Raw genomic sequence first — 23982 nt, forward strand, 5'->3', positions numbered from 1 at the left:
TTCATTATCACTTAGTTTTCTATTCTTTCCATTACCCGTGTCACTTAGTTTCCACTCCACAGTATCAACCACTTGTCGCTGCCTCACTACTAAAGCCATTGAAACCCTAATCCATATTTTTGTCACCTCCAGACTCGATTACTCCAATGCCCTCCTTAATGGCCACCCATTCTTCACCCTCCATAAATTCCAACTTGTCCAAAACCCAACATCCCATATCCTGTCCTGCACTCATTCCAGGACTCAAGCGCATAATATAGGCAGACACTTCAGTGGGGTACGAAGTGAGTGCTGCACTGTCGGAGATGCTGTCTTTCAGATGAGATGTTAAACCGAGGCCCATCTCTTGCAAACAGCAGGAGAGTGTAACTTCAATCCACAGTTGGGTGTTATGATGGGAGACTTGGTGGACTAGAAAAATGAACCACAATGAGATTTTCTTATGTTCAACTACTTAAGCAATATTTCAGAATATTTAGAACCCATTATCAACGCTAAAATATTGTACAATAATTACTCAGACAGGGGTGTAGATTCTTTCACATCACCGTCCTCTTCCTCACAACCATTTATGCTATTCAGGAATTCTTGTATTAATGTTGGTACAGGTTCCTCACGAGCACTGTCCTGTATACTGGAACTAATTTCTTCCCACTCTGGACTACAGAACTAGAAAGAAAACAATAATGGGATAGTAATTATAAGGTACATCTAGCAGAATATGATAGTGACTTGTCATTTAATCTCTCCTGCCTTCCACCCAGTCACAAACTTTCCCTTTTATGCTTTCCATCCTCCCCCTTTCCTTGCCTCCATTTGCTTAAAACCGGTCACCGCTCTAACTTTTTCCAGTTCTGATGAAAGGTCATCAACCGGAAACATTACCTCAGTTTCTCTCTCCACACTTGGAGTATTTCCAGCATTTTCTGTTTTTATTTCAGATTTCCTGCATCCGCAGTATTTTATTTTTGTAGATTACATCAACTTTGTGGCTTTTGAGTGTTTTTTTTTTAAAAACTTGACCTGATTTTTTTTCTCAGTTCTCAATGCAGAGTTCTATACCAAAAATATTAACTTTTCCCCCCAATCAACCTGCTGTGTACTTTTATCAGTTCTATTTATCTCCATTTGTTTTCTTCAGTTTTAACTTTGGTCATCAAAACCCTAAGGGGCTGAAATTGCCCCTTTGTGCCCAAAATTGCCCCTTTTTTGTGCCCAGTTAGTGCCACCCCGCCCCACAATTTGCACCCGGCGCGCACCCTGCAATGACGTCATCACCGTGACACTGGGGCGTCACTTTTTTTGTTGGCCGACTCTTCTGTCAGCTAGACAATGGTGGCCCTCATCTTGACCAGGCCGCCATCATGCAGCCTGGTACTTATCTTTAGATGCCGGGCCACTGGATCAGTCGGGATTGTCCCTGGTGGCCACCAAAGGGCCTGCTGAGTCAGCAGCGGCCCTCCCCTTTAACTGAAGGGGAGGAGCGTTGAGGGGCATTGTGGCACATTAGCGCTACATGGAGCTTCTGCATAGCACTGATCTCTTCAGTGCACTGGACTCAGTATCACGCTGGCACCCCGGAAGCACCCCTCCAACAAGGTGGAGCACTGAGGGGCGCAAAGGGCAATTCCACACCGGGGGCGAGATTTCCCATCCGGGCGATAACTGACCTGGAAGGTTTCCGCCCCCGGATGGCAATTTCGACCCCTAAGAATTGATGTATCGAAAAAAAGTCAGTTACAAAGTTGGTTTTGCCTGGTGAATAAGAACGGCAGGACCAGACTCTCCTCAGGCTGCCTATTTCTCAAGATCACAACCTATCTACCACTATTGCATCCCAATTTTCAATCTAGAACTATCCAATAACATTGTTTCATGCTATAAGAATCATCACATTCGCAACAAGAGGGCTCATTTAGAATTACTGGTTTTTGACTTGGCTAACCAGTTTCATTCATTTCCCCCCCCCCCCATCAGTAGTTTTTGTTTTATAAATGAAAACAGTAGACCAGTGTATTTGTTTTGCTGATAGTTTTGTGACCTTAACTTTGAGCTGTCATACACTTACAGGTTTGACTTCCTGCTCGACTCACCTGTGAAAAGCCATGGATTGCCTGAATTGCAAAGAACCATTTTTGTGGTGCCGGAACACCAGTTATTGAACAGGCTGCAACAGATTAAACAAATGTAACTAACACCAGGTTTCAACAGAGATTTTAAATACTAATCCATTGCAAGAACTAGCTGACAATTAGAATAATGAAGCTGCTGCATCTCAAATTATTATGTTAAAGGCAAGACTAAAAAAGACAGTAGGCCAAGAAGGAGCTTGCATACCTTGACAAAAGTAATGGGAGGGAATCAAACATAAAATCAATAGGATACTGCAAATGAGAAAGGAAAGCAAACTAGAAAACCTTTTAACCAACCAACCAAAATCAATATATGGCATACGTGAGGAAATCTAGGCAGTCAGATTATTTTTCTCTCCATTTCCAGCAGGGGTCACTAGAAAGCCATCAGTATTTGGAACCCAGCCGATTTCTCCCTCCTTGACCCAGATTGTACCAATAACTTGCATTGACAGTGCCTTTAACGTGGTAAAAAATCCCAAGGTGTTCCACAGGAGCGTTATCAGACAACATTTGACACCGAGCCACATAAGGAGATATTAGGGCAGGCAATCAGAAGCTTGGTCAAAGAGGTAGGTTTTAAGGGGTGTCTTAAAGGAGTAGAGAGGTTTGGGGAAGGAATTCCAGAGCCTAAGACCTAGGCAGCTGAAGGCACAGCAACCAATGGTGGAGCGATGAAAATCAGGGATGTGCAAGAGGCCAGAATTAAAGAAGCGCAGAGATCTTGGAGGGTTGTAGACAATGTTCTCTTTAATTTTGTTTTGGGTGCGCAGCCCCTTTAAATTTCCACGCATGCGCAGTTTTTCAATTGTAAAGCCGACAAGCGGCCTGTGCGTGCCCTCCAGACAGCTGCGCAGCTTAACGGAAACATTGGTTGTCGGGCTGGAGGAGATTAGAGACATAGGGAGGGTGATCAGCTAACTCAGCAAAGACTGTACATTATACCTGGGACTTTCCTAATCTGCATGGCTCAGCTACTCACTGTAAACCTACTGAGCTACCAGATGAGTTAGGTAGTGATTTTAAACTATGCAGACAGACAAAAATTAAATCTGAACTCCAGCTACTGGCTATTTTGGATCCAAGCAGTACCCCAGGTTTTCTACTCCATAGGGAGAATATGTCACGTAATTTATTAGATAATAGAGCATTTGATGGGATAAAGTGAAGCAGAGCTGTTATATAACTTCTACGGGTGAAAGCTATAAAAGGAAGCTATTTATCACTCAAGGTAGGAGCAAATCTTAGATAAATGTAGAGGCAAAAAACAGGAAAGTCAGGAAAATATTGCCTGATAAACAAACTAAGTAAAAAACTGTGACTTAAATATAGATGGATGTGGACAAGCATATGAATTAAAAAGAAATCTAATTTAGGATTAAATTTATTACCTGGAAGCGAGGCAAAACTTGAATTTGTTGAGATACTGCAGTTCTTTCTCAGTAGTTCATAAATACTATTAATGGTCGTTAGCTCTGTTAGACAAGAATGATGTTAGTGAATATTACATACATACGAACATATGGAAAAGGCGTGACAATCGAGTCTGTACCATTCATCTGTGTTGTAACTAGGCTACACGACCCTTCTCCCCCCACATCCCATATAACCTCCTGGAGGCAAAAATACAGATTAACAAAAAATACCCGAGACCAACTCAGGGAATAAAGAATTCTGGGAAATTCCTTTCCAACCCCCAAAGACAATTAAAATCAAGTTCCAGAAGATATTAGTGAGGTACTACGAGGTACATCACCCAACATCCCACCTGTTGTACTTAAGCAATATCAGACTCCTCCAGGAACTTGTCCAGCTCCCTTTAGAATGTTTGTAGTGAATCTGCATTCACTGCACGACCTGGCAAGCTATTCCAAAGCTCTGAAAAGGAAAACCTCCCGACATCTATCCAAGTTTTATGCTTACATAACTTATGCATGCCCTCACATTCTCCACAACATATCTAATTCAAATCATCTGACCTATTGCAGCACCCAAGTGTTTTTAAACCAGGTACTAGCCTGATGGTCCTCCTCTAAACATTTGCAAAGGCCTCTAGTTCTCCCATCATGTGAGGGGACCAGAACTCAGTTTTCCAAATGAGACCGAGAATGTCTTGTACACTGATACAAGAATAGTATTGTGAATTTTGTTTTATGTTTGATCCTCTTAGCGAAGAAAGGAAGGGCGAAACATGCGCTCTTAAAAGAAAAAGGGTGGGAATAACAATTCTAGAGCCTCCTGGATGTCTAGGAGAGGATAAAGGAAAAAGGGAAGCTTATGTCATATACTGACAGCTAAATACTATAGAATCTTTGGAGGAATATAGAAAGTTGAGGTAAAATTAAAAAAAGGATATTAGGAATGCTAACAGAGAGCATGAAAAATTCTTGCATAGTAAAATTAAGAAAACCCAAAGATGTTCAACAAATATATTAAGAGCAAGAGGGTAACTAAAGAAAGGGTAGGGCCTATTAGAGACCATGAGGGTAATCTTTGTGTGGAGACGGAAGCTGTTGGTAAGGTTCTTAACGAATACTTTGCATCTGTTTTCACAAAGGAAAGGGGAAATGCAGATACTGCTATCAAGGAGCTGTGTGATATTCTGGATGAAATAAAGTGAGAGCAGAAGTATTAAGGGGTTTAGCAGCTTTGAAAATGGATAAGTCCCCAGGTCCGGATGAAATGCATCCCAGGCTGTTAAGCGAAGCAAGAGGGGAAATAGCAGAGGCCTTGACCATCATTTTCCAGTCCTTGGATTTGGGCATGGTGCCAGAGGACTGCTAATGTGGTACCCTTGTTTAAGGAAGAAAGAAAGGGATAAGCCAAGTAATTACAGGCCTGTCAGCCTAACCTCAGTGGTGAGAAAATTATTGGAAAAATCCTGAAAGACAGGATAAATCGACATTTGGAAAGGCAAGGATTAAGTAGAGACAGTCAGCACAGATTTGTTAAGGGAAGATTGTGTTTGACTAAGCTGATTGAATTTTTTGAGGAGGTAATCTTGAGGATCGATGAGAGTAGTGCATACGATTTAGTGTATATGGACTTTAGCAAAGTTTTTGATAAGGTCTCACGTGGCAGACTGGTTACGAAGGTTAAAGCCCATTGGATCCAGGGCAAAGTGGCTAGTTGGATCCAAAATTGGCTTAGAGGTAGGAAGCAAAGGGTAATGGTTGATGGATGTTTGTGACTGGAAGGATGTTTCCAGTGGGATTCCACAGGGCTCAGTACTGGGTCCCTTGCTTTTTGTGGTATACATCGATGATCTAGATTTGAATATAGGAATTTGATTAAGAAGTTTGCAGATGACACTAAAATTGGCTGTATGGTTGATAATGAAGACGAAAGTCATGGACTGCAGGAGGATATCAATCAACTGGTCAGGTGGGCAGAGCAGTGGCAAATGGAATTTAATTCAGAGAAGTGTGAGGAAATGCACTTTGGGAGAGCTAATAAGGAAAGGGTATGGACATTAAGCGGTAGGCCACTTAAAAGTGTAAATGAACAAAAGGACCTTGGAGTGCTTGTCCACAGATCCCTGAAAGTAGGCCAGGCAGATAAGGTGGTTAAGAAGGTATACAGAATGCTTGCCTTTATTGGCTGAGGCATAGAATACAAGAGCAGGGAGGTTATGCCTAAATTGTATAATACTCTGGTTAGGCCACAGCTGGAGTACTGCGTGCAGTTCTGGTCACTGTATTATAGAAAGGAAGTGATTGCACTAGAGAGGGTGCAGAGGAGATTTACTAGGATGCTGCCTGGAATGGAGAAATCTTAGCTATGAGGACAGATTGGATTGGTTGGGTTTATTCTCATTGGAACAGAGGAGGCTGAGAGGAGACTTCATTGAGGTGTACAAAATTTTGAGGGGCCTATTTCCCTTGGTGGAGGGGTCAATTGCAAGGGGGCATAGTTTTAAGGTGGTTGGTGGCAGGTTCAGAGGAGATTTGAGGGGGGGCTTCTTCATGCAGAGGATTGTGGGGGTCTGGAACTCACTGCCTGGAAGGGTGGTGGATGCAGAAACCCTCACCACATTTAAAAAAAGGTGCTTGGATGGGCACTTGAAGTGCCATAATCTGCAGGGTTACGGACCTAGAGCTGGTAAGTGGGATTAGACTGGATAACCTCTTGTTGGCTGGTGCAGATACGATGGCAAGTACTGCAGGGAATCGAATACGTCCAGGGTGATCCCCTGGACTAGTTTTGATCGCCTGGATGGGTCAGAGGAATTTTCCCAGATTTTTCCCCCCCCCCCGCAATTGGCCTGGGTTTTAAAATCTGATTTTTGCCTCTCCCAGATCACATGGCTCCAACTGGGGTGGTGTGTAGAACGTTTTGGTGCAAGGGATGTCGCAGTTGTGTGGGGCAGACTGGTTGGGCTGGGTGCTCTTTACCTTTCCGCCATGGTTCATTGTTCATAGGTTTATATGTAACCTTCAGGACTGCTGACCGGGGGCCGTGCGGCTCTTTGGACAAGATGGGCCGAAATGGCCTCCTTCTGTGCTGTGGATTTCTTTCTATGTTTCTTGCATTTATACAGCGCTATTCACGGCGTCAGGATGTCCCAAAGCACTTTACAGCCAATAAGGTACTTTTTGAAGTGTAGTCACTGATGTAATAAAGAAAAGGCAGCAGCCAATTTGCATACAAGATCCCACAAACAGTAATGAGAGAGATAAATATTGTCCAGGATTCCCCAGTTCTTCTACAAAATAGTACCAAGGAATCTTTTACGTCCACCAGTCGGTTTAATGTCCCACCCAAAAGATAGCACCTCCGACAGTGCAGCACTGAAGTGTCAGCTTAGATTTTGTGCTCAAGTCTCGGGAGTGGGGCCTGATAGATCCCAATACTCAATTTTCACTGTGAGGCTTTCAGTGCAGCCTCTCGTCACTGGCTGTGAACCTGTACAGACTCATGCACCATATGCACTATAATACCTAGGTTAATTTCCCTCTCAGCAGATGAATTCAGAAACCAGCATGGTATACACATGCTTGGCATTAGCACTACCATCTTCATCATCGGCAGTCCCTCGTATTGAGGGTGACTTGCTTCCACACCAAAAAGGGATGAGTTCACAGGCATTTCAATGAAGGGCCTAATATTCCAGATCCCGAACTACATATTGAAGGGTGGAAAATGCCTGTGCATGGATTTTTTTTAATGTGTGGTGGCCGTTGCACACCAGCCACCACACAGGCTTGACAGAGCTAGGTCTTGGTCCAGTGGCAAGGATTAACCAAGACGACTGGAGATCAGCTCTGCTGCACAGACCTAGTTCGCACACATATCACAATGTGGGCTGGCCCGTGCTGCCCCTGGGCCTTCGCCTCTTCTGGGCCCCGATCACGTCGCTCCACAATCACTCGCCGCTCCTGCTCCCCAACCTCACCGCTCCTGGCCACGCTCCAATCAGGCACCTGGACTAAGATGACATCCAATCCAGTCACCCTCTTCACAGCAGTCACTCTCCAGCACACACTATACCTTGAAGTGGTATGCTTCTTTGCAGGTCGGGGCCGCCGTGCTGAATATATCCACATTAAATGTCATCTGCATGCCAGAAATAGCTTAATTACCTGCCATATCTAAATCAGATCAGACAAATCTCCAGGATCTGATAGTATCCATCCCAGGGTGTTAAAGGAAATAGATGAGGAAGTTGCACATACATAAGACACAATTTTCCAAAACGAGCTCTGAGATGGCATGATGGGAGATAGGAGAGAAACTAGAGAAAGATGTGAGTTCAGGGGTGAGGAGCGGGGAACTTTAGAGGAAGTTTTTCCCCGGTGAGCTAGAGGAAAGAAAGTAAGTGACAGAGGCAGCTGAACAGATGGTCTCAATCTTTGTGACACAGAAGTCCATGAGCTCCTCACACTTGCTGTTAGTAGTGAGGGTGGAGGAGGCAGGGGAGAGGGGTTTAAGACAACAGTTTGTAGTGGAGAAGAGAAGCAGGGGGTTTCTTTGCTTTCCATGATGATCCTAGAATAGAGCCATTTTGGCAGGAAAATATATCAGTCAATCTACCTGTCCAGAAGATTGTTGCATCTCAGCCTCAATTTTGCAGTTAAGACAGCTCTTAAGCAAATTAATCTCACCATATTTTATTTCAAGAGGCCACTACACACTTTCTTTCTCCTCTCCAAACCAAGTGTAGAAGGTTAGTTAAAATCATCCATTTATTCATTGATTTAGGAACTAAATTTCACAAAACTCAGATGCTATATTAGTTAGGTCAATTAATGTTTTCTACATTAACACAGCAACTACACTTTAAAAGTACTAAATTGGCTATAAAAGCACTTTGAGGTGGTGAAAGACACCATAGAAATGAGAGTCTTTCATCGACCTGAAAAAGTCACCAACCTAAAACGTTAACTGTTTCTCTCTACAGTTGCTGCCTGACCTGCTGAGCATTTCCAGCATTTTCTGTTTTTCTTTCTTTGGAATTGAGCTAGACTATACACACACACACGTAAACTACAGACTATCCTTTCAACTCAAAATAGTTCCCCTTCCCTATTATTGAGGCTATGAGTTTATTGTGCAAGGAGGTCACCCTAATACATCTAATTGAACAATTTATAAATACAGCACCTACCAGCAAACTCTTCATCTTTACATTGGTCACCTCTATAATGCCAAACAACTAATAGCACATATCGATCCATTGGAAGACTTAATATGAAGGGCGTAAAATGGGTGCACAAACTGTTTAAAGGTGCAAACGTTGTCTAGTAGCGGTCGGCCTATGTGTTTCTTGCCATTTGCCTTGAGTATCTCAGCTTGGTCTCAAGTCCACACTCCTCAAGGCTGTCTCTGGTTTGGTGGCTGCCTCCGAGTATCTGGAGCTCCACTGGCTTCCGCTCTCTGGTGGCTTCTGCCGGTGTTTAACGTGGGCCTCTCTGCAACTGGACATTAACTCTCGTTCCTTGAGTGTTTAACTCCAGTCATTGGTCCGAGTCTGTGTGTACCCAGTGCCTGTTTCCTGCAGACTCTGACAAGAGTAATGGTCAAACTCTCCGAGTGGGTTGCCCGGGGGCTCGCGGACTGACGGTTGCCCGAGGGGAGGGGCTGCTTTCGCTGGGTTTTCCTGCCTCTTTCACCAGTTGGCGCAGTGACGACGCTCCTGTTGCCCCGGTGTTGCCTCCGGCTCGAGCTACTCTTCTCATAAAACTCGCGCGCTCCTTCCGTTTCCGGTCCCAGTCACCAGTCCGGCTGGAAACCAAATGTCTCCATTCGCAACCTGCACTTTATTAAAAAAAAACAATTAGCTCTCTGCTACTTTACTCAAAGCTCGGAAACGTCAACCAGTTAAATACGTCCTGCTTCCACTACATGAAAAATGAAAAACCAGTAACTGTGAGTTACAATTGGATTAATTAGGTTTGCGGACATGTTTCTCTTCGGAAAGATACAGGCACTGCACGCGGGACTGGGCTGCTGAAAACATGTCCAATTTTACCAAGGCTGCTCAGGTAAGCAATGGACACACGTTCCGGACTCGGGAGGGACAGAGAGATTATAAAGAAAGACTTGCATTTATATAGCGCCTTTTACAAATCCGGGACTTCCCAAAGCGCTTTACAGCCGATTAAGTACATTTTGAAGTGTGGTCACTGTTGTAATGTAGGAAACGCAGCAGCCAATTTATGCACAGCAAGCTCCCACTAACAGCAATGTGATAATGACTCACATAATCTGTTTGTGATGTTGGTTGAGGGATAAATATTGGCCCAGGACACCGGGGAGAACTCGCCTGCTCTTCGAAATAGTGCCATGGAATCTTTTACATCCACCTGTGGAGACTCATCACGGTGTTTGAGTCTGTAATCCAGTTACTGCAACATTCATCAGCAGAGTTTCTGTTTGTCCGGAATGGCACTTTGCCTCTAGCAACAGAGCCCATTACCCTAAGTTGAGAGAGCAGACGGACCTCGGTTTAATGTCTCATCCAAAAGACGGCACCATCAACAGTGCACCACTCCCTCAGCACTGCACTGTTAGCCTGGATTTTGTGCTCCAGTCTCTGAAGTGGGACTTGAACCCACAATCTTCTGACTCTGAGGCGGGAGTGGTACCCACATGAGCGACATGGTGGAGAGAGAAACAACACACAAGAGAGAAGAGGGAGTGGGGAAGAGAGAGAAAACAAGGGTAAAGAAAAGATACTGGTTCAGATATGGGGGGGTGAGGGGGTAGCTGGTACCAAAAGAGGGGAAATACAGAGAGGGTGTAGAGGGATCAATACCCAGAAAGGAGAGAGAGGAGGAAGATACTTTGGGAGGAGAGGGGTGGTACATTCCGAGAGAGAGGGCAAGCCCCGGGAGATAGATACTGGGAGAAAGACTGATACCCAGAGAGGTGCTGTCAGCACCTGAGAAATGTTCATGGTGAGGTTTATCATGAACAAAAGAACTTGAAATTTGTGGAGACTCATCACGGTGTTTGAGTCTGTAATCCAGTTACTGCAACATTCATCAGCAGAGTTTCTGTTTGTCCGGAATGGCACTTTGTCTCTAGCAACAGAGCCCATTACCCTAAGTTGAGAGAGCTTAGGCACAGGTTCGAAAAACCTAGTTTTAGGGCTAAGTGTGCTGTGGTACTGAATTTAACCAGCCTTGCATTGCTAGTTTGCAGTGTTATCTTGAGCTGTATGGATAGTCCCAGTTTCGAGTGACAGTCCTGACTCTCCAGATCTTATAATGAGCTAGCTTGCCTGGTCAGTCATCCAGTCTGCTATAGACATTGAGTCTTGCAATCTTGCATTACCAGGAATATCATTTCTGAAGGCAATTCACTCCCAAAGAGACCAAATCTACCCCTGCCCTCCTCCAGCCAGAAGGATAGTAGTAGACAAATTACATGCATGAGTTTAAGTTACTAATAATTTCATTTTTGTGAGTGACATTAATTTTTCATTAAATAAAATTGGTAATATCTGTACCTTCTGCTGCCAAGGCCCTAAGCTCTGGAATTCCCTCCCTAAACCTCTCCAACTCTCTTTCCTCCTTTACGACGCTCCTTAAAACCAACCTCTCCTAATATCCCCTTATATGGTTCGGTGTCAAACTTTGATAACACGCCTGTGAAGCACCTTGGGATGTTTTACTACATTTAAGGCGCTATTTAAATGCAAGTTGTTACTGAAGAACGTGTTGTGCATGAAAACACATGAAGGTGTGTTTATTTAAAGAATGAGATGCATCAAAGTGTGCACTAAGATGGATAATCAGCAGCTGTAATAAGTGAGAGTTAAGTCTGACATAAATGTTTTCTAAACAGATGAAGTACTAAAATTTTGTACTGCTGAAATTCTGCTCTTTTGGGAATGGAATTGTGATGTAGAGACAGTGGAGGGATTGAGTTGGGCTGGGTTTCTGCATCATGAATGCAGTGACAACAAATTCCGACATGGATCAGGGTGGTGGGTTCTGTTTCAAAATTTAAAACTGTACCTTGAATTATGTTTGCAACTAAGGTGACAGCTCTGGGTTTTTAAATTAAAATGATGATTACTTGCAGAAAAACACTGTGTATAATACATAAGGGGAAGCCTGATCATGAAACCACTGCAGTTCATTATAACTTGAAATTTTAAAACGGGCAGGATTTCTCTTACCATAACATTCAGGCACATTGGTCTAGTATTTCATAGATCATTTTGGTAGGGAAAGAAATTGTATCTAGTGCCTTACGAGAATCATTCTGTTTGTACCTAACAACTTGATTATATGTGTTGTGCAGATATTAAGGAATCTGAAATTAACACTGGCCTGCTAGATTGAAACCAGCACATTCACCAAAGGAACAGCGATGCTTAGAATGTGATTGGTCTAGTTGTTCAGTGAATGCATTCTGACACCGAAGTGTGTTCACTGTGCTGTGATCCAACACATGAAAAGCATTTTGCACAGGCTTTATGAAAGAAAAAAACTTCAGTAAACACTGTATGCAGTATTAGCTATTGGTTCTGCTGTGTTGATAGTTCTAATGCCTTTGAATCCTTCTAGTTTAACCGATTTGTCATTTGCACAAGTTCAGATTGAGTTCCCTAAGAAAAAGCCATTTGATGTGGTAACACACTGCAAGACGAGTTAGGTTAATGTATGGTTATAAAGCAAATATTAAAACCCATTAAATTTGAATTAATGGGTGACTTCATCAGATGGTCTCAGATGAATCAAACATCAGGTATAAATTTGTATCCCATGGGGCCCTCAAAAGTTGTTCCATTATGTCGTTCATGTTGTTTCTTTTTTGCTCAAATTGAAGTTTTTATTTGTTTGCTATACAGCATTGGAGAATTCACTTTGCAGACATTTCGGGGATGGCCACAACAGGAAATGTTCAAGTCCCAGCGGGGACCAATGCTCCATAGTCCCTTTCGGCACTGCTCGCCTCCTTCAGTAGTTCAGTTCGCAGTATAGATCTGGAATTGGTGGCATTTATTTAAATTTTGAATCATAGACCACAGAAGGAGGCCATTCGATCCATCATGTCTGTGCGGCTCTTTGAAAGAACTATCCAATTAGGCACACTCTCTTTTCCAATAGTTTCCCACATTACAACAGTGACTACATTCCAAAAGTACTTAATTGGCTGTAAAGCACTTTGAGATGTCCGGTGGTTGTGAAAGGTGCTGTATAAATGCAAATCTTTCTTTCTTAGTCCTGCAAATTTTTCTTTTGCAAGTGTATATTCAATTCCATTTTGAAAGTTACGACTGAATCTGCATCCATTGCCCTTTCAGGCAGTGCATTCTAGATCATTATAGCTTGCTGTGTAAAAACAGTTCCCCTCATCTGCCCTCTGGTTCTTTTGCCAATTACCTTAAATCTGTGTCATCTGGTTACCAATTCTCCTGCCAGTGGAAGCAGTTTCTCCTTATTTACTCTTATCAAAACCCTTCACGATTTTGAATATGTCTGTGAAATCTCCTCATAACCTTCTCTGCTCTAAGGAGAACTACCCCAGTTACTCTAGTTCACTTAACTGAAGTCCCTCATCCCTGGTACCATTCTAGAAAATCTCTGCACCCTCTCAAAGGCCTTGATATCCCTCCTAATGTGTGGTGCCCAAAATTGGACATAATCCTCCAGCTGAGGCTTAACCAGTGATTTCTAAACATGATGTATAATGTGCTATATAATTTTGAGGTTACGCTCAGCTATTTATGTCAATTATGTGATTTCTTCTGGAAACCATTTCCCCCTCTTTGTTCTAGCAATGGGCCTCCTTTTCAAAGATTTGGTATTTGATTGATGCCAAGATGCAGCCACCTGGAAAAATTGCTACAATGTGCTCAGTCAGACTACAGGGGAAACATAAACCCATCTACCATGCACTGAGTAAGTATCCAAAATCTTTGCTACCTCTCTGAATGTAATCTTTCACTAGCAACCTGAGCTTCTGGCAGCTACTAAAGGTAAGTGGAATTGCTGCACTGCAAATGATACAGATGAATGATACTGGAAGAACAGCACCTGCACAAGTGTTGTGTAACATCTTTGACTAATTTGAATGGTTACGAGATTCAAACCAGTATATTCTCTCAATATAATGTGTCCCTTATTTGAACTACTGGCAGGCTTTTCCAAATAAATGCTGATGTTTGGTTCTGTGCTCAACTAAATGAGCTCCACTGAAAGCATTTTGCCAAGTGCCGCACAAAACTGCTACAAATTCATTGAATCCTTCTGCAAAAAGGCATCTCTATAGAGTGACTGTTCATATCATTGCTTACAAAACAGCAGTGACTATAATTTCAAAATAAATTGTTGGCCGTGAAGCGCCTTGATGCCTCCTAACTCCAGGGACTTGAGCACAAATCTAGGCTGACACTCCAGTGCAGTGCTGAGGGAGTGCTGCACTGTCGGAGGTGCCGTATTTCGGATGAGCTGTTAAACCGAGACACCATCTGCCCTCTCAGGTGGACGTAAAAGATCCCATGTCACTACTTCAAAGAAGAGCAGGGGAGTTATCCCCGGTGTCCTGGCCAATATTTATCCCTCAACCAACATCACTATAATAAATTATCTGGTCATTATCACATTGCTGTTTGTGGGAGCTTGCTGTGTGCAATTTAGCTGCTGCATTTCCCACATTACAACAGTGACTACACTCCAAAAGTACTTCATTGGCTGTAAAGTGCTTTGAGACGTCCGGTGGTCGTGAAAGACGATATATAAATGCAAGTCTTTCTTTTTTAAATAATCTTGTAAAGAAATTCTATTGCAGCTGATTTAGGAATTGATTGTGCAGATTGTCTCTGCTCTATGATAAGTGCTAACAAAGAAGACAAATTTAAACCTGAAATTATTTAACAAAAAACTCTTTTCAATTGAGATCATGAAAAAGAGCAATACTTTGCAACTAGAATTGTGCTTGTTTCTTAAATATTGATCCTCCAGACACACAGTAAGTGAAATGATAAGTTGAAAGCGGCATTCTGAAAGCTGATTGTAATAGTTAAATATTGCCACTAGATGGTGGCATGATTACAGTTTGGAAGTTTATTGCATTGTTGAAGCCTAAGATTATACCTTTGTCACACAAGTTACAAACCTAGTGGTTTACATTATTTGTGAGTTCTTATGTGTGTTCAAGTCCCTTCATGAGATCGCCCTCCCTAACTCTGTAACTTCCTCCAGCCCTACTACTCTCCAAGATCTCTACATTCCTCCTATTCTGGCCTCTTGAGCATCCCTAATTTCCTTCGCCCCACTATTGGTGGCCGTGCCTTCAGCTGCTTAGGCCCTAGGTATGGAATTCTCTCCTTGGACCTCTCTGCTTCTCTACCTCTCTCTTCCTTTTAAGATGCATGTTAAAACCTACCTGTTTGACCATGCTTTTGGTCATCTGTCCTAATATCTCCTTATGTGGCTCGGTGTCAAATTTTGTCTGTTCCTGTGAAGCGCCTTGGAACATTTTACTATGTTAAAGGTGCTAGATAAATGCAAGTTGTTTATTCTCCTCCTGTTCCATTTTTGTTTTTGGGGAGATATTAAAAAACTCTCCTGCTGCATGTGAGGCATTTACAAATTCGTTGGGTTCAGATTTCAAGTGGATTTCTTGGGATACATTTATAATTTGGAACACTTCCAAAGTTTCTATGTATAATCCACGTGCATAGTTCTTGTATGAAATACAATGCTCCAGCTGATTGTTATAAACAAGAAGTGCTCAGTTCACCAAATCCTAACTGACTAATCAGCTGTTAGTTCTACTCGTGAATCTTTTCGCTGAGTGCTATAGCCAGGTGACAAGGACAAGTGATTTGTCACAGCATGACAATTGCAGGGCAGATCCTGTGACTTGTCAACAGTAACTACATAGGTTGTGATTTCTTGCCCGATTGTGCGATTTGAAGTCAATGAAAACACTAGTTTGAGATTGTCACTCCCGTTGAGTCCACTTAGGTCTCTAATCTCTGCACAATAACTGTTATAAGGATGCATTTCCCACTTGAGCATCTCTTTCCCCCCACCCGCCCCCCTGCATGCACTGGCCAATAAAATGTGCAGCAGGTTAGTTTTGCGTGGCAACTTTGAAAGCTGGCATGTTAATATTTTATTAGGGAGCTTGTGCATTATGGCGGCAGCCTAAATGAGAACTAGAAACAGGCACTTTTGGGGACTCCTGAGGTTTTGGCCAGCAAATTATTTTCATCTGAGCAAATCTTGCTACACCAGATAAGTGCAGAATCATCATGACTACTTTGCAGATGCAACGTCTTGGTAAACACATCATGATAAGCAAGCCCGTCATTCTGCAGATCTGCAGTCATTCTGCACATGTGTCAACTCAGTTCAGGAGAATAATATCCTATTAAGCTATTTTCCACAAATGGGGAATTTGCTGCACAGGTTACCTCCCATACCTAACCCCTGTTTTAAGCTGTTTTTGACATGAGAAATGACTTGCCTGATTGATAAGTGATATAGAAAATTAACTCATTGGTAGGTTAGTGTAAATAAACCATTGAGCGATGCGAGATGGCATAACTGCTGAGACCTACTACTACATTTTGTATTTATTTATTTATTAATACCATATCCAAGTCCTGTTGTCATTATTTCAAAAATAGTGTTTATTATCATTTTTAAGTTTTCTTTTTTTGGCCCAGAAATTGTGGTTGGAGGCTTCCTACGGGCAAATGTCTCCGACCTGAAAAATGTCTACGAATTTATCTGGTGGCCCTGGAGGTACGGAGACTTGTGGCCCTGGGCCACTACGCAAAGCACTGTGGAGAGGCCCACGTATCCCAGGGACATAAGCACTTCGCACGCATCCCTGGGATGACATGGGCTGGCCCAACCAATCAAAGTAGAGGGAATTCCCATTCATACTTATGGTGAGTTCCGTATATTGGAATCCACCATAAGTATGAATGGGGATTCCCCCCCCCCAAAAAAAACACACAAGCACCTAAAATAGATATATTTTGAAACGTCACATATTTAAAATTAACCAAAATGGAATTTAATTAATTATTTAAAAACAATAATTTATTTTTTGAAATATAAATTTGCATATTACGCCTGCTTTTATCAGTCGTAAGAATTTCAAGGACATTCACTGGGCAGGAGTTGGGCAAATAGCCCAAGTCGCTGCCCGCGAAGGTCCTTTACCTTCGGATGCATGCGATCTATCAAGAGGATTCTTGACCGACAGCAAGTTCCGGGTTTAGGCACATGCACTTCACGTGTCTAAACCTGGAACTTGCGGGGTCCTTACAGACACGAATTCAGGGCCAATGTCTTAAGTTACAGAAAGGTGGAGTGGCTGGTAGGAGATTTTGTTCGTGCTGTGACCTGTTTGATGTGACTATCATTCAGTTTGTGGGCTTCATGGGTTCATAACTGCATTGCACTCCGAAAGGCAGAATGCTTAAAGAAAAAGTAACCACCTTTTCCATCCTGCTGTTAGCTGGGAAGGGTTTGGGCATTTGTGGCAGGGTTGGAAAATAATTTCCCCAGTGGCATAGAAGATCTGTAATGTGTAAACCAGTGTTGCAATCCTCCTGGATGTGATATATAGCCAAAAGAGTACCTCATTCTCACCGCTGGCTTTAAACATCCTAGGAAAAACTGACAACTCAATTAGACCATAGAGATTCCATTCAGCATAGACTTTCACGATACATTTAGCTTTGTACATATCTCCAACTTTAAACGTGCAAACTTATTAATGGACTGCACTCATTTTAATTTAAATAAAGGATATCTGGTAATAAATAGTGTATTCATTTTTTTTGAAGGGCTTCATGGGTGGAGTTGCAGCTGGTTTCAATATTTTAGTTAAAAACTTGAATAGATAAGATCCAAGAGAAGTTTTAAAAAGTACAAGGTACAGTCTCCAAGCTTCAGCACTGTTGTCATGTGTAATGTCTGTAAGCTTGTTATGTTTTTAGCTCCACACTGTGGATGTGGACGTATTGTGTACTGCAATTGTAGAGTTAATAATAAACAGAACCAGGCTGTTCCGGAAGCTTCCGACAGAGCTGCCTGCCATGTTAGGAGCTGTGTGTACTGTGCTCTGTGATTATATCACATTTGGCGATGAGAGGGGATTTTTCGGATGATTTAAAGCTTAAATTTTGTTGGTGAAGGATTCAGCCAGCCGACAGAGAGACTTTGGAAGTTTCTGTCTTTGGAAAAAGCTACAAAAATCCAAGGTAAAATACAGCACACGGTGTGAACAGCTAGAGATTAAAATGGCAGTTGTAATGGGACATTTGGGTGAACATAGACACGACCGGGAACGTTTTAAAGCGTATGTGGATCGGCTAGAAATTTATTTCACTGCAAATAACATAATCAAAGTTCCAGACAATGCAGTCCAGAACCGGGCTGTGTTAGAACGTAAGAAAGCGATCTTCTTTTCAGTGGCAGGTCCGGCATTGTATGAAACCCTTGTAAATCTGCTTGTGCCTGACGAGCCAAAGGACACAATGCTTAAAGAGATTTTAACGAAGCTGGAACAGCACTATAACCCCAAACCGTTAGAAATTGCTGAAAGCTATCGTTTCGGAATTCGGAGTCAAAAGACTGATGAAAGTATCAGTGATTACATCGTAGCATTAAAAAAGCTATCGATGCACTGTAATTTTGGAAACTTTCAAAACCGAGCATTACGGGATCGTTTTGTTTGTGGGGTGAAAAATAATGCGATCAGAAGGAAGTTATTGACGACGGATGACTTGACTTTTGAGATTGTTTGTCAGACATGAAGGTCGATGGGCATGGCCGAACAATATTCTCGAGAATTAAATAATAATTACAGTCGTCAGTCAACCGAGGTAAATCACGTGCAGGTTCAAAGTAAAAGACGGTGGGGGCCCAAAGTCTCAGAAACTGGAAATTCTAACAGAGCGTCGAAGTCGTGCTATAGGTGCCTGGGACAACACATTGCTCAAAGTTGTCCATACGTGAAGGCAGAGTATTTCTTCTACAGAAAGACTGGGCATCTTGCAAAGGCATGCCGACTGAAGGGTAAATCAGTGTTCAAAGCTATGAGTAGAAATTCCAAGAGACTACATAGCATGGAAGAACAACAACAGGACGAGGAGATGTTAGTTACACATCATCAGGAGCATGAGGTTAACGGACAGCGATTCGGAAAATTTCAAAATCCAAATAGCTGTTGCAGGATTCAAGATACCAATGGAAATCGACACAGGTGAGTGTAGTACGGGAGTTGCTGTACCTCGACAAATTGCGTGATTTCCAACTGGAGAAATCCAAGATAGAGCTGCGAGGCTACTCGGGAGAGAAAATTCCTGTGGTAGGTCGTATCACCGTACCGGTGAAATATAAAGATCAATTTCAGAACTTGCCTCTAATAGTAGTGAAAGGAGACGAGCCTGCCTTACTAGGAAGAAATTGGTTGAGCTCACTGAAGCTGGATTGGAGTGAGATTTTCTGTGTGGAAGCGAGATTTTCATCAACTGATGAGGTTATCAAGAAGTATCCGAAGGTGTTCTGCAAAACGGGCAGTCCGATCCAAGGCTTCAAGGCGAGTGTCAGGGTACAGAAGGACGCTAGATCAGTTTACTACAAGGCACATTCCGTACCATATGCACTCAAGGAGAAAGTTGAGCAAGAACTCAAAAGACTAGAGACTGAGAACATTATTTGTAAGATAGATCGATGTAATTAGACTGCACCCATTGTTGTTGTACCTAAGTCCGATGGTAAGATAAGATTGTGTGGTGATTATAAAGTAACCGTAAACCAGAGTCTAGAGGGTAATGTCCCTAATACATTGCCGAATATAGAAGATTTGTTCACAACACTGACAGGTGGTCAGATCTTCTCAAAACTCGATCTTACGAATGCCTATTTACAGCTTGAACTAGATGAGGAGTCCAAGTCATGTTTGACTATAAATACTCATCTAGGCCTATATCAATTTAATAGGCTACCGTTTGGAGTGTCTTCTGCCCCTGCCATATTCCAAGGGGTGATGAACCAGATTTTGCAAGGTATTGAAGGGGTAGCATGTTATTTGGATGACATACTAATTTTAGCACCAAATAGGCAAATTCATAATAACATATTGAATTAAGTCCTCAAATGGCTAGAGAAGCACAGAGTACGAGTGTCTGCTCGTAAGTGTGAGTTATTTTAAAACTCAGTGGAGTACTTGGGAGTACAGAATAGATAAAGATGGTTTACATCCGATCAAGGAAAAACTGAATGCAATCAGAAATGCACCCACTCCCAGGAATGTCACTGAACTTCGTTCATTCTTGGGTCTTTTGAACTATTATGGGAAGTTCCTATCAAATTTGGCTACAGTATTACATCCACTGAATGAACTTTTGAAAAAACAGGTCCATTGAAAGTGGTCAAAAGAATGCGATATAGCATTCAAGAAGTGTAAAAGCAAATTACTAAAATGGTAGAGAGCACCATGTTAGTTCACTATGACATATCTAAGGAGATTAAGCTAGCATGTGATGCCCCTCCATATGGAGTTGGGGCAAAGATGTCTCATGTATCATGTAGTGGGGAGGAGAGACCAATTGCTTTCACTTCATGCACTCTCAGTGCCAGTGAGAGTAATTATGCGCACATTGAAAGGGAAGTGTTGGCATTAATTTTTGGGGTCAGGAAGTTTCACCATCGTTACGGACCATAAGCCCCTAACAGCAATCCTCCATTCAAAGTCCCCAATTCCAACATTAGCTGCAGCCCGAATGCAGAGATGGGCTTTGATTTTGTCAGCATATACATATGATATTGAACATAGACAATCAGCTGATCACAGTAATGCTGACGCAAATGTCTAGATTGCCTTTCCCATCACAAGTTACACCCGATAGGGAAGAAGTGTTTTATTTTTCATACATTGATGAACTGCCAGTCACAGCTGAAGAGATTGGGAGAGCAATCAAACGTGACCCAGTGATGTCAAAGGTGCATGAGTATATTGCAAATGGATGGCCAAACCAGGTAACAGACAAAGATACACATCCATTCTTCATTCGTAGGAATGAATTATCAGTCGATAAAGATTGTATCATGTGGGGTGCAAGAATGGTTATACCAAATAAATTCAGGTCCAAATTATTAGGAGACCTCCATGACCAGCACCTGGGAATGTGCTTGACCAAGAGTTTTGCACGCAGTTATTTATGGTGGCCAGGTCTTGATAAAGATATAGAGTACATCGTGAGTCAGTGTACAATATGTCAATCGGTAAGCAAGCTACCATCAGTGCCATTACAGCCATGGAAATGGTCTCCCAGGGTGTGGCAAAGGCTACACATTGATTTTGCTGAGTTAGAAGGACAACAATTGTTCATTGTGATTGATAGCCATTCGAAGTGGGTTGAGGTGTTCCCAATGTGGAAAATAACAAGTAATAAAACATTGGGCATTTTATGAAGATTATTTTCTTCATTTGGCCTCCCTGAAGAAATTGTTTCGGATAATGGACCACCATTTCGTTCAGAAGAATTTGCACAATTCACGAGCAAAAATGGTGTGAAACATATCAAGGTTCCACCATACCATCCTGCTTCAAATGGTGCAGCAGAGCGCACTGTACAAATTGTAAAACGTGCCATCATAAAACAAATGTTAGATCCAAATCCAAGGAAACGACAGTTGTCATTGGATCACAATTGGCTAATTTTTTGATTACATATCGAAATACTCCTCATACAACTACTGGTACAACACCAGCAGAGTTGTTTCTCAAGCGACAGCCACGAACCAGATTCTTGTTGTTAAAACCAAATTTGGCACAGTCCGTAGAAGAAACACAATTAAGACAGAAAGAGAATCCTGATAGAGGTAGAGTAAAAGAGAGAAGTGTGAAATTAAACCAGAAGGTGAGAGTGAAGAACCATCACCATAAATGGTTAAAGTGGTTACTAGGAAGAGTGGTGAAGATATGTGGTTCTCGCACATTTGGTAAAGATGTTTGATAATGGACAGGTTAGGTTTGTTCATATTGATATTTTACCTGCAGACATGAAAAGAGTTGAAGGTGGGAATGATTCAATTATTTCTGACTCATCAGATAGTTTTGATACACCAGTAGCAAATTCTAAATCCAATGTACTGGAAACAAATCCAGGAGAGAATCAGAATGAAAGTCTGAGTCCGAGTCAGGAAAACAAAGAGCCTGAAGTTAGAGTGAGTTCAAATGAAAATCAAGGAAATTCCGTGGAGGAAAACGTTCCTCAGGATGAGCCTCGAATGAGTGTGAAATCGACACCATGGTTGGAAGGTTCTGTTCGAGAGCGAAGGTATCCTCTTCCAAACAGAAAACAAGTGGTAAAGTTAAATTTGTAAATATGGTATAAAAAAAAAGTCTATATCCCGTGTTATGTATAAACATGAAAGTTATGTATGATGTTTGTTATAATAACTTCTTCATTAAGGAGGGAGAAGTGTTAATGTCTGTAAGCTTGTAATGTTTGTAGCTCCACATTGTGGATGTGGACGTATTGTGTACTGCAACTGCAGAGTTAATAATAAACAGAACCAGGCTGTTCTGGAGGCTTCCGACAGAGCTGCCTGCCATGTTAGGAGCTGTGTGTGCTGTGCTCTGTGAATATATCACATCATGAACTTGATGCAAAACATGCACTGGTCTTTTTGTTTCATCAAGAATATATTCCAAAAGTTATTAGAAGACTAGTGGCCGGATTTTGCTGTAAAAATAATGCTGAGGCTAACAGTACTCACCGTTATTAAAGTGGAAATCGGACAGCAACTTCCAGTGACCGCACTTGTGCAGTTAAACGCAGAAATCAGGAAGTTGCTGTCTGAGTTGTCCTGCTCCTCCAGAAGCTGCGCTATACCGGTACCTCAGCGAGAGAATCAACATTGAAATATATGGAATAGTATGAAGCTTCGATACTTCTAGATACCCACTAAACTTGCCAGAAAAAGTTAGGGCTTGTCTATTACGGCAACAGCATGATGAGTCTTAATTATTGTCAAGCCACCTCTCTGGCACTCAAAATTAACTTTTACAAGTACAGAGTTTCATTCCTTCAGATTTTAATTATAGTTAGACATTTTTTTTAAACTCTCACTTTTTCTTTCTCTTTTATCGCTCTCTTAATCCCATCTTTCTTTCCCTCTTTATTTTGCTTTCTGTACATGAGTTTATATTAAATTAACTATTCGAACTTACACTTCCTGATTCATACTCTGTGCTGCTCATGAACAGTTCTTCAATCTGATTGGTTAAGGAGATACACAGTTGCTTGCTCTGTTCCCACATCTTTCAGATCCCCTGTATGGGGCGCTGCGTTGAAATGGCTCTCTAGTCATAGCAAGTTTCAGTGCAAAATCCGTGGGCAATGAACGGCTGGCAGCATATGTTCTCCACTGGCTGCCATTGTGTATAATATTTGTCCGATAGTCAGACTCAGCATTCAAAAGTACTCATTGCCTAAATACTTGATCCATTGTTTGTCAAGCACTCTGTAATGTCTTGAGGATGTGATAAGCTGTTATTAAAAAATACAAGTTTGTTCTTAATTGGTTATTGTAATGTTTGGCCTACCTTAGATGCATTTAATCACAGTGTGATCTCACTAAATTTGTGGCTATTCAAATAGTAATTTTGGGTTTGCTAGGTTTGGGGAATGATCCTAAGCTGCTTTCTGTGCACTAATTTTAAGAATTGTATTAGATGCTATGATTATTCAATTAGTCGCCCATGGAATATTCAAGTTTGAAAGATTAATTTTTTCCTAAAGCAAACCATGAAAGTTTTCTCTTTTTAATTTTTAGTAACTCCTTTATTACGGATCTCTCTGGAAAAATGTTGTTTTGTACAATAGGCTATAGTTTAAAACTTCCATTGTTGCTTTTTCTCAGTAATGCATACAAGTATTAGAACATCAAATACTTCATGAAAGCAGAATAGACATTTTTTTGCACAAAGTATTATATACGGTAACCAAACAGCCTTTTTTTTAATTAAAGTTCAGTGTTAACTGATAAATGGTTAAGTGTTTTACCATGTACAGTGAAGTTATTCAAACATTAGAACTGATGAGTGACCTCAGAAGGTCAAATATGTAAGAGGTATCAAATCTCCAGTTGCCCCAAGTTATGTATTTTTTTTAATTAAGAAAAGGAATGTTTGAGCTGATGTGCTGTCAATAGATAGCGCAAATAGTGTCACCTGATGATAGTAAAAGGATACAATTCTCTTCACCACACCCCCTTTCGACATGAACTGTCCTAATATTTTGTTTTATAAAATAACTAGCCCTATTTGCACCCATGTTGGGAGAACACTTTGTGGTGTCAGTAATCTGATTTAGCTATCGGGTCCTATGGGTTTGTTGCACACGTATTTGAGT

General features: G+C 41.7%; 2 protein-coding genes across 6 annotated transcripts in view; one reads left to right on the forward strand and one right to left on the reverse strand.

Annotated features, from left to right (window-relative positions):
• Window positions 1-9329, reverse strand: part of mtbp (MDM2 binding protein) — a 98244-nt gene extending 88915 nt beyond the window's left edge. For both annotated transcript variants that reach the window (XM_070888777.1, XM_070888769.1), the window contains exons 1-4: window positions 8740-9329; window positions 3524-3607; window positions 2094-2167; window positions 518-669 (exon numbers count right to left, since the gene is read on the reverse strand). In XM_070888777.1, the coding sequence (XP_070744878.1) occupies window positions 518-669; window positions 2094-2167; window positions 3524-3607; window positions 8740-8809 (380 nt within the window). In that variant the 5' untranslated portion in view covers window positions 8810-9329. The remainder of the gene's footprint in view (window positions 1-517; window positions 670-2093; window positions 2168-3523; window positions 3608-8739) is intronic.
• The window catches only part of mrpl13 (mitochondrial ribosomal protein L13), a 194865-nt gene that overhangs the window by 25213 nt on the left and 145670 nt on the right, over window positions 1-23982 (forward strand). The window contains exons 3-4 of one of the 4 annotated variants that reach the window (XM_070888813.1): window positions 2071-2187; window positions 13366-13489. In XM_070888813.1, coding sequence (XP_070744914.1) covers window positions 13411-13489 — 79 coding nt within the window. In that variant the 5' untranslated portion in view covers window positions 2071-2187; window positions 13366-13410. Of the gene's footprint in view, window positions 1-2070; window positions 2188-9324; window positions 9617-13365; window positions 13490-23982 lie in introns of those variants that run through there. The other 3 variants (XM_070888806.1, XM_070888797.1, XM_070888820.1) reach the window with 3 other exon arrangements.

Source organism: Pristiophorus japonicus, chromosome 1 (genome assembly GCF_044704955.1).
Source record: "Pristiophorus japonicus isolate sPriJap1 chromosome 1, sPriJap1.hap1, whole genome shotgun sequence".
NCBI lineage: Eukaryota > Metazoa > Chordata > Chondrichthyes > Pristiophoridae > Pristiophorus > Pristiophorus japonicus.